The 16,818-nt window shown below is 37.6% G+C and overlaps 1 protein-coding gene across 2 annotated transcripts in view; it reads right to left on the reverse strand.

The window, feature by feature from the left end:
• Positions 1 to 16,818, reverse strand: part of snrka (SNF related kinase a) — a 53,826-nt gene that overhangs the window by 35,906 nt on the left and 1,102 nt on the right. The window contains exons 1-2 of one of the 2 annotated variants that reach the window (XM_079895804.1): positions 15,127 to 15,333; positions 7,505 to 8,221 (exon numbers count right to left, since the gene is read on the reverse strand). In XM_079895804.1, the coding sequence (XP_079751930.1) occupies positions 7,505 to 8,093 (589 nt within the window). In that variant the 5' untranslated portion in view covers positions 8,094 to 8,221; positions 15,127 to 15,333. Of the gene's footprint in view, positions 1 to 7,504; positions 8,222 to 15,126; positions 15,334 to 16,818 lie in introns of those variants that run through there. The other variant, XM_079895805.1, reaches the window with a different exon arrangement.

The raw sequence follows: 16,818 nt of genomic DNA on the forward strand, positions 1-16,818 counted from the left end.
GAGGGACTCTGCTGGAAGTGTGGAAGAAAGCGGAGAACATTTACACACAAGCTGCACTTCAGCCACCAGCCTTTATTTATGTGTGTGTGTGTGTCCCGCAGTGTGTACGCGTTTGCCTTTGGTAATGGTTTCAGAGGAATGAATGGACAGGGTTCTAGATGAATGAGGCTACATGCACACAAGGCCTCTGGAAGGTGTTAAGATGTGACTTTTTGAATGTGCAAAATGGAGACATTTGCATTATCTGTCTGGACGAGGAGTACATTTGTACTGATGCACCATTTTTACGCATTAATATCTAGTCGGTCCGTTTAGTCCTTTTGATAAATCTTGATTTTGAAAGCAGAATAATGCAGGAATGTTACGGTCAAAACAAAACAAAATTCTACTGTTACAGTGCCAATAAACCAACCAACCACAGTCAAGATTGGATTTTACAGACATCAGTGTTCATGGTCCTGGAATTCGGCTTGTTTCCGGTGTTTAGATTATCATACAACAAATCGAAAAAACGTCAACACTCCAGAGCCTAAGAAAAACATGGAAAATTTCAGCTTTGCTATAAATAATAAATATTTAAGATTAAGAGGTCATAATGTTGATGTAAAGAAGCTTCTAGTTCGCCATAACATGATGAAGACATTTATTTAATTAACAACATTTAAGGACTCAATTTTCCATGTGCTGCTTGTTACAAATACTTTTGTGATCTCAACAGGGGCCGATATTTCTGCGGCGATGCATTGCAGTAGCACCGTCATATAAGGCTATAACATGTCATATAGACTATAACAAGCTCTCACACGTTTGTTTTTTAACATTTTGGGAGGAGTTTGCGGTTTCAACAACCAGATGCATTGACACATGTCCAGTTTCGTCTGGGCATCTCAGACCACCTTCTGAAGTGGTATGAGCGATCGGATTTAAATCTCTCTCGAATGAGTTTCAGAGGGCATTTATACCTGGGGCCGGTTTCACAAAGATAGACTTTGACTATGGCTTAGATATTGTAGATAGTCAGACTTCAGATAGACATCTAAATCAGACCGTTGCACAAAGCACTTAAGACTCTGACTATCTTAAGTAGGACTACACTGCAATGCATTCTGGGTAAAATAAGACACTTTTCAAAACAAAAAACATGGCGGATTGAGTAAGCGCATTCAACCGCTCAGTGCAGTTTGTGTTTGACAAGTATGTGTTTGTTGGAGGAGTATAAATGACGGAGTATGTTTTTATGTTTCCACTGTTCGATCGCGCCCGTGCCTCTCTCTCTCTCTGACACACACACACACATTCCAGCATTGCAATCTTGACATCGCAGCCTGTTTTTATGCAGCGTTCACACCAAACGCAAATAGAGCGTCAAATTCGCGTCTATCGCGTCTAGTTCGACGCTTGAACATTTTGAATCCTTTCGCGCGTCCAAGGCGAATAGGACGCGCGTATAGAGCGTTTGAAGCGAAATAGACGGGCATTCAGAGCTATGACTCCGCTACCCCCTGTTTGAGCAGTCACGGTGTATTGCATTTCACGCATCGCCCGTGACGCTTGCGTATGAAAGGGAGCGCGTCGATCGTTACTCGCGTTGACTATGTAACGGCCCTAACAGTTACAAGGACATTTTACTTGGGAATGTAGTAACAAGAAGAAATGTTTAAATTATGAGCCATTTTCCCTTTTCTTTTGGCAGTTTGTAATGTAACTGATTGTAACTGCTGGTTGCCAAGGTAACATAGAGTCTTAGACCTAAGTTAGCCTGGGGGTAAGGTGTCTAATTTATTTGGTCTAAATTAAGTCAGTCTTTATTTTTGTGAAACAGTCTAACTTGCATTAGACTAGTCTATGAGCAAATTTTAGACTTGTCTAACACTATAGACCGGTCTAAAATAGCTTTGTGAAACAGGCCCCAGGTCTTTTCACGATTGGATAGCTATTGGATCAGAGAAAACGCATGAAATGACCAGGAGTAAACAGGCCCATAGTCTCTGCCTGAGGCTGCTAAACAGACAGTGCTAGACAAATATTACACTGCTCTTAGCGTTAACCAAATTAGACTTAAAATAAAGTCAGATCATTACAGATCAAGCATCAAGATCAGGTCAAGAATGAAAAAAATATAATTTAGCTAGAAAAATAAAATAAATGTAATTTCCATAGCTGGAAATCACAATGTTTTACAGGTTTTCCATGACTGTGGGAAACCTGGAGTTAATTTGTTTTCAAATCCTGCTATGCAAAGTTTCCCCGACAAAAGACTAAGTTATCTTTGGCTTGACTTGAAGTAAAGAATTGAGAAGTGAAGGAAACCAACATCAACAAACATGTCATGGCATGATTCAACATTTTTATTAGTCTTTTTAATCAAATAGGCATTACGCAATCAATTAATTCACTGATGTGAAAAGTCAAATTCCTTTTTAGAGTTGCCATCGTTAACTGACAAGCTGAGCCATATCTCATTAATTATCGCAGGCGATACGTCCGCGATAATTAATGCGATATGGCTCAGCTTGTCAGTGAACTACGGCTCTGTGTTGTAAATGCCGCTCCATCTGAAAGCAGGTGATGGCGATTTACTACTAATCAAGGAACCGGCTTTACTGACGAGATGCGCCTAACAATGTCATGCGATATATCGCCCAGCCCTAGCGGTCGCTTCCACAAGCCGGTTCTTCTCTTTAGTTTATTCATTTTATTACAGTAGATGGCTAGAAAGCATCAATGCTAAGGTAAAAACGTAATAAAAAAATAAATTAGGGATGCATCAGGATCACACTCAGTCGAGAATGGTCAAACTAACTAGTTGCAGTCTGACCAATGACAGAGAGAGAGATATTGGAGAAATGTAAAAGGCATTCCAAAAAATAAATACACATGAACCACTGAAGTTATATCACAAGATTACAGACAGAGCTGCTACGATTGATGTTTTTATCATCGGTTATTTATTTGGTGTGAATCCAGTAGGGCTGTCAACTTTAGTCATTTAGTCGACTAATCAGTCGTTTAGTCGACTAATCGGTCGATGCCGTCTTGGTCGACTGACATTCTCATTGGTCGACCAGTTGCTTTTTTTTTTTTTTTTTTCTCACCAATAAAGAAATTTTCATTGATTTACTCCTTGATATTTATTCCTTTATAAGCAGTTATATATTACTGTATTCTAAATATAATTAGCCTATGTTTTATCCCCAACTTTAAATGCTTTAATTTAGGCTATTTTGTAACAGTGCCACAGTTTAGCGCACCACGTAGAACACTCGGGAACCGCACCTGTGGCTGGCTGCACTGCTGCTTCGCGCTCAGTAAGGAATATAGGTAGTAATCTCTATGTGTCTGTCTGTCCGTTTGCATTTTGATTTCGAGAACCGTTCATCCAATCGACTTCACAAGGGAGTGCAGTGTCGCATTTGGTGCAATATAGACAGACACGCAAGACGCGACACGTTCAGAATTAATAGTAAACTACAGAACAGCGCGAGCGGGAAGCGGCGCACCTCACACGAGCAGGGCTTATTCTCCGAGAACGGACACTGATATAAAACGCACACAGTCTGTTAACTTAAGCAATACTTTTAAGGTAGTCTAATATTTTTCTGACTAACAAATTACTGACACAGTAAAGGGTAGATTTAAATAAAGAAAAACGAAATTTAAATAAAGAAAAAAACTAAATTTAGCCTAAATAAAGAAAAAACGAAATTTAAATACAGAAAAAAAAATGAAATTTAAATAAAGAAAAACGAAATTTAAATAAAGAAAAACGAAATTAAGTTTCTTAAAATTTTTAAGTAAAAATGGGATCCCAGGTGTCAATAAAAAAAAAAAACAAAAAAAAAAAACGTTTTTTCGTTGTTGTTTTATAAATGCTCTATGACAATTGTTTAATAAATGTTCAATCAAAATGCAAAACATCGCGTCTTTTTTTCTTTTTTTTTTAGTCGACTAATCATTGCGCAGGACAGGACTTTGGTCGACTAAGCATTTCTTTGGTTGACTACAGCCCTAGAATGCAGTTGTTGCAGATATGAACTGTGTATGAACGTAACCGTATTAAGGACTCAAATACAGGACTGACAACAGTATTCTGTTGCTGTGTACACGTGGCCATAGTATGAACTGCACAAGATATTAACACAAATATTTAGTGCTCACAGGGCCTGTCAGTTAGGGTCCAAATATGTCTCTGTTTCACAGAGGTGCATCTTTCCAGTCACACAATGAGGTATTTAACAGGTTTCCCAGCCAAACACTGGACAAATTATTATCGATTAGGAAGCGAAACCAGAAATCACCTCAGCAGGGAGCCCGGCGGCATCAGAGCACAATGTCTGTTTGATCACACTGACAGTGTCAATAACAAGTGTTTAACCAGGGCTCCGGCAGGGAAACTCGGCTCAAACAAAGAGCAGATTAACTGTCCCACCACCTGCCTGGTGCCTGTATAAGGGCTGGAAATACAATTAACCCAAGACCATGTCACTATGACTGCAGTGTTGTGACAGTTACTGTACAAAGCTTAACCAAGAGCTATCTGCTCTGGAATAACACTGCATGTTTAGATTAAAGCTCTTCAGCACAACTCTTTTCTATGGATATTACGTTTATTACTATTACAATTGTGGTCTATACGGTCAAGTCGATACTCATTTTTTTATGGTATGGCAGATAACATATACATTTCTTTAAATGGCCTACAAAATTTGGCATTTTGTCCAAATAAATTAAAAATAAAACATTCAAAACTATTCAAATGCTACAGGTGAAATACTGTAACACTATTTTACAGTGTCCTTGTTACACATGTTGCATATAGTTACTATAACTATAAATTATGCGTAATGTGGGATTACAATTTTATTAAATGTTTAATTTAGTTTGCAAAAGTAAAAGTTGAGTACATTGAAGTTAGCATTTTAAGGTTAAGTTAGGAGAATGGTATCAACAGTTTCTGCCAGACCTGTTTTATGCTGATTGGATTAGCTTTAGGTGAGACTTTCACCATTTGTCTTTAATGGCTCTGGGATGGCTCGTGGAACCGTAGTTCCTGGCCAATATCAGCATTTGAATAGTTACGCATATTCAATTGAAACTGGTAGCGCTCTCTGAGTAGGGTGTGTTCCTACTCATTTACATGCTTTGTTTGAATTTGTCTCCACCTTCAAAAGTCCCTCCTCCTAAAATGCCTATAAGACACCATGAACAATTATATACTTTAGATTATGTTGGATTCCTGCAGCCACGTACAGCGGAGTTCTCAATAAAGAATAACTTCCGTTGAACGCGATCCCAACTGTCTCCTGGTCTCTGCTTCGATGAAAGAAAACTTTACAACAGTAATTACAAGCAAGTAACCGTAAAACCACACCCTAATCCTAACCCTATAGTAAGTTTGTATACATTTAAGTACTGAGTAATATTAACTATAATTACACTGTAACAGGGACACCTTAAATTTTAAAACAAATGAACATGCAATTAAATATATAGACAAAAAAAAAAAAAAATCTCTATAGTTGCTGATATGGTACTGATCATATCAGTGCTGTTTTTCAACTTGTACTATTTTATTTTGTTAAAAACATTGTTGCATGCAGTTTCTAACGGTCGTTGCTGAAGTAATTCATTAAATAAGGCAGTATCTGATTTGAATATTTCATATCAAGTGCAAAAAAAGTGCTTGTACTCGCCTTTGCCTGCCTGTCCTGGCCAGTGGATAGATTGGAGCTTTGCATGCCATGGCATGTCTAACGCCTCTACCACCTCTTACTCTTGGAAAGGTTATGTCTCAACCTGCATCAACTTGCCTAGTGTTCACTATCTCAAAGAGCCAAGCCAACACAACAATGATGAAATGATTCCACCAACGCACTTCAGGAATCCATGGCCTAATAATCCAGAACTTGAAGCTCAAATGAAATTCTCTCCTCATAACTGACGAGAAGAACCACATTTGCAGTATCTGGGGTTAAGGGGGGTTGTTCTGACATGTTCTCTGATACAGAGGTTAAGCCGTGTTTTTGACAGCAGTATGGACATGCCTTACAGCGACAGATAACAAAATCAATAGAATATGATGCTGCTCAGTCCTGCTCACACTGGGATAGTTTATCATATGGCAAATGCATGCATGTTAGAAACATTAACAATATTTAGATGCCATTTGTTTGTTTAGAGGTCACCTGTAAACAGGAACCATTGCTGGAAAATCAGCTCTGCTAATTGTACAAGCCTGTTCACACCAACACGAATTTTCGGCATGAAATTTTGGTCTGACTTTCACATACAGCCTGATTGGAAAAGCAAATTTACTCTCTGACAGTAGGTGGCGCTTAATGAAAATCATGTGACAGCCTGTGCTTTTTCACAGTGTGATGGAAAAGAGATTAGATCATGTGACACCAGTGAGATCTTGGGTAAAAGTCAAGTCAGACATTTTCACATACTTCAACTTTGAATTAAAATAAGTATACATATATTTTTTCAGTTACTGTTTATTTTCCTGAAAATGTTTTTAATGGTTTATTTTTAGTTAATGATAATGGGCCTGATTACAATTAAAGGAGTAGTTCACTTCAGAATTAAAATGTCCTGATAATTTACTCACCCCCAAGTCATCCAAGATGTTCATGTCTTTCTTTTTTCAGTCGAAAATAAAGGTTTTTGATGAAAACATTGCAGGATTTTTCTCCATATAGTGGACTTCAACAGGAACCAACGGGTTGAAGGCCCAAATTGCCATTGGAAAGGTCAAGCAGGCGGAAAATGTAGGGCGAAAAACTCATTCTCATTTTCAACTTCAAAATCGTCCGACATCGTTATTTTACCTTTTATTTTTGTACATTTTTTGTAAAGGGTGTTTGACTTAGTCTTGGCACGTTCGCTTTGTAAACACTGGGTCGGTACTTCCGCCTATGTCACGCGTGACCTTTCAACATGATTAAGTAATGTGTGGCGCAACACAGCTAGTGCAAGACAAGCAATTGTGGTTAAAAAGTATATGTTTTTGTTTTGTTTGTTTTTTTAAAATGGCAGATCATTTGACTAGATAAGACCCTTATTCCACGGCTGGGATCGTGTAGAGCCCTTTCAAGCTGCATTGAAATGGCTATTTAGACCTTCAACCCGTTGATAACCGTTGAAGACCACTGTACGGAGAAAAATCCTGGAATGTTTTCCTCAAAAACCTTTTCGACTAAAGAAAGAAACACATGAACATCTTGGATGACGTGAGGGTGAGTAAATTATCAGGACATTTTAATTCTGAAGTGAACTAATCCTTTAATTTTATAATGGGGGTAAAGAAGGTTTTCTAAACTATCCAAAAACGTTGTGCATCTTTACACATGATAAAAATCACTGTAATGCTAAAACAGTTTTTAGAGACACTAAAATAATAATGAGGAAATAAACAGTGCTTGAATAAACGCCCATGGCAAACTGAATCTTTGTTTTGTACGCTGGAGTGTGTATTACTGAGCTGAGATGCACAGGCACTTACCCACAGCAGGTGCATCATACTCATCTCCCAGCAGGATCTCAGGGGCAGAATAAGCCAGCGAGCCACAGCTGGTGGTCAGCTTCTTTCCCGGCTGAAACTTATTGCTGAAGCCAAAGTCGGTGAGCTTGACCACTCCCTGTTTCTCAAAGAACACCACGTTCTCCGGCTTCAGGTCGCGGTGAACCACATGCAACCGGTGACAGTACGAGATGGCGTGCACTATCTGGGCGAAATATTTCTTTGCCAGCTCCTCGCTCAATCCCTCCTCGTGCTTCATGATGTAATCAAACATGTCACCGCCATCGCCGAGCTCCAAGATCAGGTAGAGCTTGGTCTGCGTGTCGATGACCTCATAGAGCCGAACGATGTTGGGGTGCTGGACCAGTTTCATACAGCGGACCTCCTGGAAGAGGTGACCAGTTGCGACCGTGTCAAGCTTGGTCTTGTCGATTACCTTGACTGCCACTTTTTCGCCGGTGAAGACGTGACGCGCGAGTTTGACCACGGCGAAATGGCCACGGCCGAGCGTCTTGTCCAGGTCATACAGTCCAGCGATCTTTCCGTCGTATCCGCGCTTGATTCCCGCCATGATTGCTGGTCCTCCGGTGGGATGGAGGGGGTGTGGCCCCTGGGGGAGGGGTGGGGTTTAAACCGGAGGGAAAATCCAGCTCACTTTAGCACATTGGCTGGTAACGGCAATACCATGATGGCAGGTTCCTGTTAATCAGAGATATACCAGTACAAAAATTAGTCATTAGAACGCAAACAGTCATAAATTGATAACAGCCACAATTATCATTTTATAATGTTTGTAATCTTGCATGTTTACGTCACACTGAAGACCTTAAAGCTGCATGCGGCCCAATGGTTTTCCGAGAGCTATTACATTAACCAATTTCAGACAAATTTGTGAGGGTTTTACCACTGTTTTTCAATCTGTTAATATTGTGGTGAATATAGATAAAAAAAATTAAAAAACGGGATTTAAAAAGACAACTTTAAAAATATCTTTCATTTTATATAGGCCTTAATACATAGACGGTTAGAGGTAGCTGCTCAAGGCGCTTTACAAGGGAGGGCAAAAAACTAAAGTTAAAGAAAAATAAAGAAAAAGTCCAGAATGAAATGCACAGCAACATTAAAACATATCAAAAAGAGAAATTATTAATAATGAAATATAATACAACATTAAAAGTCAAAATAAAGGCTTTTCTAAAATTACGTTATGCAAGTAACATGCAGTCTACCAGTTATGCTAGTTAAAGCGTAGAAGTGTCAAATATACAGTTTGTCAAATCAGAATCAAGCATTTCAAAGAGCCACTAATAACAAAATGTAGGCCTAACAATTAAGTTTAAGAGTCGATTTTAACTCTTTATTCTAGCTTCAAATAATAAAGGATTCACGTGTTTATATAGTCCAACAGCAGATTTTACTGAAAATCTGAGTAATCCATTCCCATCATGCCAAGATACATAGTGGTCCCACTGCCACAGGCCTTCAACATGGACCATCATGGATTTGTATTGATTTCCTCTTGTTAGTGAAAAAAAAAAGCCACATGGCTGGCAAGTAAGCTGGTGCTCCAGAAGAGAGGCTGCCTCCTAAAAGGGCTGATTTAATTCCAGTAGCATTAACCTCAGGCCAGTGCAGGAGATGACTGCCATGAGAGCGGCCATGACTTTCACATGTTCACAGCATCCTCCTTATCTCCATAAATCATATCACTCGTCAGGAAGAGATGAAGTGTAAAATCAATGAGGGGGTGCTAAAACATATTCAAAAACATTTTTGATACCACAGGGAAAACGGCCATATATACTGCCATACAGATATTATATTAGAATTGTTTGATAATTTGGGTAATTTTGTTACAATATCTTACACAGCAAAGGGAGGCTTTATTTAAATCTTTGAACTAAATTCACACAAAAAGAAAAACAAGTAAAAAAAGTCAGAAATAAAATAAGACCAAATAAACAAATTGAAAGTTACTCAGGTAGGGCCCTATGATTTCCGATGCGATGCGGAAAACACGGACGGAATCCAGTCATAAAAACTGAATTTACTGTATAATGCAGAATTTAACGGATTTTGTCAATTTTTTTATGAATTAATAAAAAGCAGGTCAGTTCACTTAAATCAAATCGCGATTTAGACTAGTGTCTGTGAATATTAAACCACAAAAAGACTTAGGCCATGTCCTCACTAATACGTTTTCGTTTGAAAACGTATATTTTTCTCTCTGTTTTGGCCTTCGTCCACACTGAGACAGCATTTTTATTAATGAAAACAAAGATTTTTTGAAAACGCACTCCAAAGTGGATACATCTGAAACCGCTGTTTTCACGTTGTAGTGTGGACTGTGAATGAAACCGGTGGTATTTAAAAACGATGACGTAAATTTAGTCATGTGACGCATATCGTATCAATAGATATTCATGTTTATACCAGTATTGTGCCTGTTATGTGCTATTCACTTTCACACTGTTGCTAAAAATATTCTACATTGCACACTCTTCATATCACAGTCCTGCAAAACTTACAGAATTTACTCACATTTGCTGTCCTGCGGCAATACATGAGAGGAGAGCAGTTGCGTTTTAGACCAAACATATGGTGACTGCGTGCGACCTGGACCGCATCAGTGAATGGTGAGATATTTTACTAAATAAAATGATCCTGTCAGAAGAAATGCGCGATAACTTCATTATTTATTTTTCCATCTGAATCATATCAGTGGGGTTTTACGCAAGCGCAGTAAAGGTGATTTTAGCGTTTTCAGGCATTTTTCTAAAGTTTCTCATCCACACTGAAACGTCCGAAAACGCTAGTGTGGATGGAGAGCGTTTATAAACGAAAACGCCGTTTTCAAATGTATCCGGATTAATGTAGACATAGTCTTAAATATGAATCCTGCATGTTCTGCATTTCTCAGTGTGAATGAATGGAGCACACACACACACACACACACACACACACACACACAGAAGCACAGAAGCACAGAAGCACGCGTGACGCTCGCGCTGTTTTCAGCCTCCGCCACAGCATGAATGCATGAACTTCATCACCAGAGCCGCTCTGAGAGATAGGCTACTTAAGCATTTTACCGGTTCATTTGACAAAACTATAGTCATATATCATAAACACACAAACTTAAAGGTCTTTACGGCAACCCGTCAAAATAAAAGTTCGGTTTAGCTTGAAACTGTGACAGAAATAGGCTATATTACAGTTGTACAGCAGAATTTAGCTATGTCTCAATGTAATAATGATACTAACAATAATAATAATAATAATAAATTATTATTAAAACTTTATTTAAGGGATAATCAAAAATTGTCTTCCATGTTTTAATTTTAAGAGTAAAGCTCTGTTGTGCAGCACTTTGTTTGACAAAAGTTTGTTCAATTTTATATAAATAAAAGATAAATTAAATTAATGTTTTATGCCTACATTTGATTGCCAGAAATTTTTGAATACAAGACAAAATTTATGAAAAAAAAAAACATTTTATAAAAATAAATTCGTTTTTTTTTATTAATATTAGTTTTTTTGGTTTTTTTTTTCTTCAATTATATAGACATGTTTTTTGATTATTAATTTAACCATTAAAATGGAATCCAGAAAATTGTAAACAAAAAAACAAAGAATTTGGTAAAAAATAAAACGGAATTTGAGAAGAATAAAACGTAGCCTATTTTCTTTCTCAAATTTACGTTCCAAAACTGACTGAATACTCGCCAAGACAGGCATTTTGACATAATTGTGTTTAGTTGACCAATTAAGAGCAGTAAACCACTTATTTTGAGAGGTGGATTTATGTGCGCACAGTATATATATATATCAGTTGGCGTGCTTTTGTTGTGAGCCTGAAACCTGCGGGAATTAGTAAAATTATGCGCAACACAAGCACTAATTAATAGAGGTGGGGGGAACAATCGATTCACATATGAATTGCGATTCTACCTTCTACTTCTATCGATGCACAAATTTTAAAAATCGATTACACTTTAACTTTGCAGTAGCCTACCACTTAAAGTTACTGACAAGTTAAGAGTGTTCTTAACCACAATAAGCCATGAGGAAGGACTCAATGTGGCGCAAGCACAGATGCCGCCTCTCAGATGCATACGATCCCGAATTCAGTTCTCTTTCACAGCTTATTGCGCTTAAATGGTCAAATACACACAAAATTATGTCCAAATGCACACTTGTGAATGTAAACAGTTAGGGAAAATCAGATGTGTAATATTAGCCTAGATCTGTGCATTCATTCTTAAAGGGACAACAGCCTAATAAACTGTTGCAGCCCGTTTCATTCATGTTCATTTAAAAAAAATCACTCACTAAAACTAAACAATTTTCAATGTTTCCAATTAATTCAGTGTTTTTTTTTTTTTCCTTCTTCAAGACCTATTAAACTGTCTAACCAAAAAGTAATACAAAACTAGACCTATACCTATAATTCCTAAAGTTAGAAATTCATTCAGACCCCTATCCCTAAATATGAGAAGCAGCAACATGTTTGCCTTAATAGCAAACAACATAAATTAGTCAGCAAAATCCATTAATTTTACATAGCGCTTTCATAGTACACAAATAATAGCTTGGATCATTAACAATGAACACTACAGGCCACTACACCATCTTTTGTTCAACCGAAAGAAATGTCCTTCTCTTTTCATAAAACAGAGCTTGTTGTGGTTTAAGAGGAGCACTTGTTCAAGGATTTGGATTGTTCGGCCCCCTTAACTAGTGATTATGTTGTCATCATAAACAGTTGATTATTACTGATATCGACACCAAAGCCCACATTGAATTGGTGAAAATTTCCAAGGATAATATTAGTATGCATTTATAAAATCTGGTCTTCTTCCAAACAAGGCGGCCCAGATGCTCCAGACCATTTTGTACACAACAAAAATGGAAGATTATTTACCACAAATAGCATTTCAGATTTCAGCTTGCCTATTGAACAGCCTACAGAAAAGCTTAAATAAATCATATCCCGCTGTGATGCCTAATGCTGGCCGCCAACCAATTACCATGCAGTCGTAATGGATTCAAATGACCCCGGCTGAACGGTCAACCCCTTGAATGTTCCAATGTGAAACACTAAAATCAGAATACATTTACAGCCCTTTCACAATAACACATCAACAGCTCCACCTTTTTTTTTAGAGAATTCCTAAAACACAAGCGTATCAGCCAACAATATGTCAGTCAATGACTGTTCATGGCCAGGAATGTACTGTAACTGTTGTGTAATATTGCACAGTCTCTCTAATTACACAGGTGAGTACAGAGTTAACCCTGTAAAGCCTGACATATGAAGTCTTTTTTTACCAAAGGTTTTTAAACATTTAAATAAAATCAGGCTTTTAGTTGTATGGCCCATTTAGTATGATATATTGAGAATATGGAGATCGTAGTTGAGAGACAAAACAGCTCAATTGTATTCAGAGACAAAAATATGCAATTTTTATAGCAGACTGTACACAAACAGCATACCAGACTGCATATATTAATTAAACATATCAATTAAATGTATATTAATTAAATGCTTAGTTTTGTAATCAAATATATGCACCTCTTGATAGAAATAATATCACAACATTTATTTCCATTAAGAGGTGCATACATTTTTGGTACTTTGGTAATTCTTGGACTTGTATTGACAGCGCAAGAGTCAAGCACTCTGTAAAGTCTCCTCCAGGACATCCCAACGGCTTTCAATGAATTTAAGGTCTGGACTCAAAGGTGCCAATTCATGTGTGAAAATGACACTTCATGCTCCCTCCCAACCATTCTTTCACAATTTGAGCCTGATGAATCTTGACATTGTCATTCTGGAACATGACCATGATGTGTCTTCCTACATAGGCTAGTTGTTTAAGAAATGAAAAGCACTCCATCAATTAGGGTTAGAAGAACAGTTGCCAAACATATCCCATGCTAGACACATAATAATCACTGCAATAATGATCCAGTCAAGACTCTCACCCCTGGTTTCACAGACAAGGCTTAAGACTAGTGCATGTTTGAGCAGTTTTAACTGAAAGCAACTTGCATCGACACATATCGTAAAATATGTCAGCGCCATTGCTTTGTCTCATGATACACACCGGTAACGTTTTTTTTTTCTAAGGATTGTTTATAAAAGCTACTTAAATGCCCAAATTGAACTAAGGCCTAATCCTGGCTTAATCTAAGCACTGTCTGCGAAACCGGGCCTTAAGCATTTGCCTATTTAAATGCAATGCAATAATGCCTGAGAAATATAAATAAACATTCCTCAAAAACATGTTGTACCACATTTGATACTTAGCACAATTATTAGCCTACATGAATATTTTTAAAAAAATAATTACGTAAATATAGGTTACTTCAGTAAATGTTATGACATTTACTTTTTAAAAATCAGCAGAAATACACGTGTACCATAACCTGAATAACTTTTAGAATTATGCAAAAAGGCTGTTTACTTACTAAAAAAAGAACTAACGTTATCAATCAGACGACAGAAGGCATGTCGTAGATTGTGTAAAACAGGTTTTTCAGCAGTTCTGATCATGCTGATAATTTAGAGGCCTTCCATGTCAAACATGATACAGTAGGCTTTATAGAGTTATGGTCCAAGTCATGCACTTGAGCTGTTCTTAGGCTCAGTTTTACATCATGAAGTGGTTATTTCTTTAATATTAACATCACATTCTAACCACAAATTATAAGACAACCCTGCCAATTCAACACAACCATATTGCCTGCAGTTCCAGGCCCAGTTTTACCTTTCAGGTTGCATAACATGATTACAGTACATTAGGCTGAAGGAAGGTGTTCCACACCTTACACATTCCAGTGTGACATGAGACATATTGATCAGAGTACACTAGGCTGAACCTGATCTTCTGAACTCTTACATGCCTCAGCAATTGAGTATGAAAGGACTGATGAAACATTAAAACTCCAAGTGAAGACTTTAAAGCTTAAAGCATTGTGAAATCAAGCAAATTAAAGCGTTTTATGTTCACAAAGCTAATTAGACTAAATGAAACTTGCAAAAAATGGACATACAACCTTTAATTCTGAGAGCATCAAACCACACACATCAGAAGCCTGCAAAACCACATCCATCTTCTTGATACTATGGAATTAACCAAGCTTATCCCTTTAAAAAAAAAGCAGACTTATTAAAGTCCATCATCATTAAACATTCTTCTACCATCAATACTACCAAAACCACAAGTGCAAAGAGAGAAAAGCATCCATGTCTGGTGATGATCATGGACACATCATGTGAAAGCAGACCTGATATGCCCATGCATGTCAGGCCTGATCTGGCCCATAAGCTCCTTATGAGCTCCATACATCCATAGAGAGGAAGAGGATATAAATAATGGCTAACTGGCTACACGCTTCTACCACAGCCCGTGATTATCAGATAAACTGGAACCAGGCCGATCCAGCATCGTGTGCCCCCATAGAGCATGCATGCAGCTGTCAAATCACATCCACATTAACGGAGGTTGTTTAACGCACGTTTATTGTGTCTTAAACAGATGCTAACCGGCTAACAGTGTTAGCATTCTAACGCACTATCACACAAAGCTTTGACTTACCGCTCTCTAAGGCGAACATTAAAACCACTTAAAACTCCTAAATGTCCCGGCGGCTGTGGATCCGAAGACGGGTGAAGCCCGGCTGAGTGCGAGTCCAGCCCCGTGTGTGTGTGTGTGTGTGAGTGAGTGAGTGAGTGAGGTTAGTACTGATCAGTGTGTGTAAAGGCTGCTGGTGGAAGTGCGACTCTCAGCGCTTCTCGCTCTCCGCCCTGAAACCATGGAACTGCACGGAAACATTGGATGAGTCACATTGTAGCGGGCTGCACTGAAACATACCGTCAACAGAGGGCGCTATGTGGCCGTGACTTTCGCGCTTGTGTAGAGACTTCATACGGTTTTCACATTCCTTCATCATGGTGGAGCATTCAATCTTCCAAATCATGCTGAAATGGGGTATAACAAGTACACTAAATATTTTTAATTCTGAGTATTGCTTAAGGAAGGTTAAATAGCATTTCAAACAGCTTTTCTGTAAAAAAAGAAAGAAATCGCAACTATTTCAAGGACGTAAACAATAACAAACTCGTTGGAACGCTACTGCGCATGTCTGGCTCTGGAGCCTTTCCGGTGGCGCCATTTTTAAATCACAGATCTGTCGAAACTAGCGCAAACGGTACGGTATTTACAAAAACTGAAAACAAACTATGTGGAATAACTGGGCCCTTTAAATAAGACATTGAGACGCAAACTTTTCACACAGAACATTAAACGTTCACCTGGAGTATCTTATCCAGACAACTATCCGACTCTGTGCGCCTAGAGATGCTTTAAAAACATATCGCAGTCTGAATGCTACAATGTCCAATTGTACTTACAATGTACAATATGGACGACATTTGTCGTGTGTTTGGTGAAGCTGAAGCAAATCAACTATTGTAAAAAAAAAAAAAAAAAAAAAAGTACTCTGGTCAATGACACATTTTTGTGTTCAAGAGCATTATTTCCTTTTGAAATTATTTGATAAATTCATGACATATATCACTTTATTCTATAAAACTTATTTTGTTTGAATACATTTTTAGTACATTTAAATAATACATGTTATTTTATGTGGTGTTATCTTAAACCCCCCAAAATGTCAGGTGGTGCAACTGTCTGGACAAATGAACAGACTAAGAAAACTGTTTAAAATGGTGTCTTAATAAAAAAAAAAATACTGGCATAATTTTAGGTTTGAAACCTTTCATATAAACAAATTTTTATAAATATTAGTAGTTTTAAAGCTGTTAAGATAAGTCAGGGTGGCACAACTGCAAACATGGCTCTTTTATTATGAATTGACAAGGTAATAACAGTACACATGATAATGCATCATTTAGAGGACAATTATCAAAAAGGTTGATCTCTCACAAATACTGGTAAAAATGGCTAATTTCAATTATGGGTAAGTTGGTACACTTTCCATGTCTGGTGGTACAATTGTATACACAACTATTTGGTTGTACTACCCGGCATAAATTTTTAATAACTGCAACTTGTTTAAACACATTGTTCATGACTCAAAAATATTACATCAGTTTTGAAAGCTTTTTTTTCCAGCACCTTTTTTGAAGCTTTTTCATGGTTTGTTGCTAATGTCCCCGGGGAGAGTTTACATTGCACTTGCATGGTTGGGTTATTATGTATCTTTTCAAATAGTAAATTATATTGCTAACTGTATGCTGAACTAATTGAAATGTGCCATTATTACTT

The sequence above is a fragment of the Squalius cephalus genome, assembly GCF_949319135.1.
Source record: "Squalius cephalus genome assembly, chromosome: 15".
NCBI lineage: Eukaryota > Metazoa > Chordata > Actinopteri > Cypriniformes > Leuciscidae > Squalius > Squalius cephalus.